Source organism: Octopus bimaculoides, chromosome 2 (genome assembly GCF_001194135.2).
Source record: "Octopus bimaculoides isolate UCB-OBI-ISO-001 chromosome 2, ASM119413v2, whole genome shotgun sequence".
NCBI lineage: Eukaryota > Metazoa > Mollusca > Cephalopoda > Octopoda > Octopodidae > Octopus > Octopus bimaculoides.
Window position 1 is genome coordinate 111,377,556 of NC_068982.1, and position 4,654 is coordinate 111,382,209.

Below are 4,654 nucleotides of genomic sequence, written 5' to 3' on the forward strand. Positions count from 1 at the left end.
TATATATATATATATATATATATTGAGTTTCTTGTAGTATGGTCAAAATCAAAATATAACTCCAAAATTCCAGGTAGAACAAAATAAATAGTTGTGCAACCGTTGCAGCTCACTCTCGCTCTTTCTCTTACTCAATATCAATCAGCTACCTCATGCAGGTGTTTACCAGACACACACAAACACACACACACACACACAATAACAAGTATGATTGATATAATAAGATACTCTGACAAATATTTGTAAAAATTCAAAACCTTATTTTCAAAGTCGATTGTAAAATGCAAACTTTAGAGCAGATTTCTACAAAAGTTTGTGATAATATTTACCTGATCAGCAGACGCATACAACTGAGCCAACATTTCTCCACCACTTATAAAATCTTTCACCTGGAATGAATCAAAACAAAAGACAATTAAAGCAACTTTCTTTTTATTTTTCATCCATTCTTGTATCAGAAAGAATGTAAATAAAGAAAGACTGAATCCAACAATCTTCCATTCCAACTCCACAACTACTATGATAAATTGTAACACAAGAACAAGGCAAACCATTTACAGGGAGGGATGCAGTTGATTTAATCATCAATTCTAGTGCTTGACTGGTTCTTCTTTTATCAACCTCAGAATGATGAAAAGCACACATCTTATCTAGCACTCTACTGATACTGCTATCCACTGCCCTCACTGCAACCATCTTTGGAAGGTACACCTTAAAAGTTGCACTGTTGAATACCTCCACTTGGTCTTTGAGTAACTTTAGCATAGTTTTTTTACTCCATTACATATATTCAAACCAAATTCCCAGTTCCCTCTGCACTCATATTTTTCTTGTAGTCATTAACCTACAAAAGTTCAAACTAAACTTCACTACATCAATCCCAACACCCTGATAGGAGTTCATACAAATGTCATGTAGCTGCACCTCCTCCACTGGCTATCTTATAAACGAAATAAAAATAACAACATTGAGACAAAACCACAAATCTAAAGTGGAGAAATATAACCTATTTAACAGACCTCAGTACATGATTGGCATGCATCCTATCAACTGCGAGTTGAAAGGAAAAGACTTGTTTGGTGGTATTTGAAATCAGAACTGAAAGAACACAGCATGAGGCATTCAATTTAGCCCACTCCCAATCGGCCACTAAACTGTTATAATTGTAAGAAATAAATAAATGAAATTAGTGAGTATTATAAGTACCAAAATATATACTTACATCATTTACTATTAGATGCATAATAGTTTTTGGAACCAAATCCCGATGTGTTTTGTAAACTAATCTCATGTAGGAATCTACTAAATTTCTGATAGTCTCCACTTGTCGCTCCAGTTGAGGATCCATGGATGTAGTGTCATCTTTTGACTAAAACAACAGAAAAATAGCAAATAACAATAAAATGGGTAAAGAAAAAAATTCCATTGTGTAAAGTGATGAACACACCAATTAATTTTGAATGTTATTGTTATGAAAAACTAAGGGTAAAATAAATTTAAGATAAAATTTGATAAAAAAAAAATAAGAGGAAAGTAGAGGTATGTACATTCAAAGCAGAGATCTCAGTCTCCAGCTGGTCCCCTTCGCAATCCCCACACAGGCCAGATTACTGACAATCCCAAAGAATGATGTGCAGAAATTATTGCTGGATGCTATGCAGGCATCTTTACTGTCGAAAATCCAAATGTTCCATCTCCATCACCTCTGACACCGGACTCTATAACTACTATGAAATTTACACCAGCAATGCTACAACGCCACATTAAGAATAAACGTAACTATGCCTCTCCTGGTCTCGATGGTGTTACATACCTACTTCTCAAACGCGGTGGGTGCTTTCTTCTGATCCAACTTTCACTATTCTTTCAATTCTGTCTTGACAATGGTGTTACTCCAGAGCAGTGGAAAACTGCCAGTATTATCCCTCTGTTCAAAAAAAGGTGACCGCACATCACCTGTCAACTATCGCCCCATCAGTCTTACTAGCTGCATCGCCAAACTGATGGAATCTTGTGTCAGAGAAACCCTCTGGAACTTCTGAAAGTCTCACAGCCTCATCCAGCTGTCACAATTTGGATTATTCCTAACTCCAGCTGCTGTAATCAACTCATCCAGTTTCTTGAGGACATTACCCGAATCACTGATGGCGGCTCCTGGGTGGATGTTGTTTACCTGGACTTTGCTAAGGCTTTTAGTTCTGTGCCACACAAAAGACTTATGGTGAAACTATCTGCAATGGGTGTAGGAGATGATCTCTATAACTGGTTGAAGTCCTTCATTATCAGCCGAAAAGAGGTTGTCACAGTTCTTGGACAGCACTCTTCACCCTATGAGATGACATCTGGTGCACCACAGGGATCTGTTCTTGGCCCCCTTTTATTTGTTGCATATATTAACGACATAGATGCCAACTTAAAGAATGCTACAGTGCTGAAATATGCAGATGACATCAAGCTGTACCTCAAAATAAAGAGGACAGATCCTGTACACTATAGATCTTTATTGCAATCAGACCTGGACACAATGCAGCAATGGATCATGGACCGGCAACTCAAGCTGGCTGTGGACAAATGTACCACTATGTATTTTTGGAGGAAAAACCCAGCGTCTACTTACTAACTTTCACAACACTAATCTCTAAAAGTCTTTTTGTGAACGTGACCTGGGCATTATTGTTGACAGTGATTTGCGTTGGACAAAACACATTGCTAAAATTGCCAAGAAGGCTGAAGGTGTCTTGGCATCACTTACCAAGTTCTTTGTGAGCCGCTCTCCGGCTACCTATCTGGGGCTTTATATAGCTATGGTGCGGCCTCACCTGGAATTTGCATCACCGGTCTAGAACCCCTATCTTGCTCAGGATATTTATCGTCTGGAAACCGTTCAGCAAACATACAACCAAGAGAATACCCTCCATCAGGCATTTGCCATATTCTGAACACCTTGCTTCTCTGGGCATGGATACATTGAAACTCTGACGTCTGGCAACTGACTTGGCAGACACCCATAAAATTATTAACCATCTTACTAACAATAACTTTGACCACCTTTTCAAATTTCACCTGTCTAACACCCATGGACATGTTTACAAAATCAGAAAACAGCACAGCTTCCCATGACTTTTGGGAACATTTTTTCATGCTAAGAGTTGCTGAAGTATGGAACAAACTGCCGGCATCAGTTGTTAGTTGTCGGAGCACTGCATCCTTCAAAACTTCCATGCTTCCTGAGATTCGCCAACACTACACCTGATTTTCTCCCCTCCATACACACGCAAGCATGTATCTGGCTCATACACTGTTCACTTCCCAGACATTTGTACATTACTGCATATGCTTTATACACACTTTTGACAAGTTTTAGTGCACCTGAGCACTGTATACAATAATTTCATTATTTTTTTTTTTTTTAAACTGAGATGATATAATTTCTACTTTTCTTTTACTGAACAAAATAACATTTTCATAGTAAAATACAAATATAGATAAAACCTAATTTGAATATCTACCTTATTTTCCTTCAAAAAGGTAAAAGAATAAAATGGTTACCTCATCACCCTTATCTTGTGCTTTCTCTGGGTAAACACCAGCTCGTAGGAATGATGCCTTCCAACTGTCTATTTCTTCTTGACTTTCAGCAGACAATTCTAGCTGCTTATAATCTTTGTACACATTCCTATAATGCAAACAACAAAAGCAATTAAAATATTTTTCTATTAAATGTGAAATTTTTATTAATGAATTACTTTCAGAAAATTTCCTGAAAAGAAAAACAATTTTTTTAATATTTACTAAGATAAAATAGCTGACATGAGTGAGTGGGTTAGTAATATTGGTTGCAAATTTTGGCACAAGGCCAGCAATTTCGTGGGAGTGGGGTAAATCAATTACATTAACCCCAGTGTTCAACTGGTACGTATTTTATTGACCCTCAAAGGATGAAAAAGCAAAGTCGACCTCAATGGCATTCCAACCCAGAACATAAAGTCAGAAGAAATGTTGCAAAGCATTTTTTCCAGCATGGTACTGATTCTGCCTGTTCACTACCTTAAAACAGGTTAGTAATATTAAAACTAAATAAATTCGATGACTGACACCCGTGCTAGTGGAGCGCTAAGAGCACCATCCGAGCGTGATCACTGCCAGAGCAGCTGAATGGCTTCCGTGCCGGTGGCACATAAAAAGCACCATTCGAACGTGATCGTCGCCTTACTGGCACTTGTGCCGGTAACACAAGAAAAAACATTCGAGCGAAGTTGTTGCCAGTGCTGCTGGATTGGCCCCTGTGCAGGTGGCACGTAAAAAACACCACTTGAGCGTGGCCATTGCTAGTACCGCCTAACTGGCCCTCGTGCTGGTGGCACATAAAAGCACCCACTACACTCTCGGAGTGGTTGGCGTTAGGAAGGGCATCCAGCTGTAGAAACTCTATCAGATCAGATTGGAGCCTGGTGCAGCCATCTGGTTTGCCAGTCCGGATCTTTTTTAAAACGGGGGCCACATTTTTCATTAACGAAACACTTTGAAACTTGGAACACTGGTAAAATGTGTCATATAAAACATCTTTTTCTCTTAGTCTTCTTAAAAAAAAAAGAAATCCATAAGTTATTCCATGTTGAAGTTGTCGTATTTCTGTAATTTCAACCAATCACTG

The 4,654-nt window shown here is 38.4% G+C and overlaps 1 protein-coding gene across 4 annotated transcripts in view; it reads right to left on the reverse strand.

Moving 5' to 3' along the window:
* The window catches only part of LOC106867485 (dynamin-1), a 128,265-nt gene that overhangs the window by 23,842 nt on the left and 99,769 nt on the right, over window positions 1-4,654 (reverse strand). For all 4 annotated transcript variants that reach the window (XM_014912368.2, XM_014912369.2, XM_014912367.2 and 1 more), the window contains exons 15-17: window positions 3,550-3,676; window positions 1,223-1,369; window positions 330-389 (exon numbers count right to left, since the gene is read on the reverse strand). In XM_014912368.2, coding sequence (XP_014767854.1) covers window positions 330-389; window positions 1,223-1,369; window positions 3,550-3,676 — 334 coding nt within the window. The remainder of the gene's footprint in view (window positions 1-329; window positions 390-1,222; window positions 1,370-3,549; window positions 3,677-4,654) is intronic.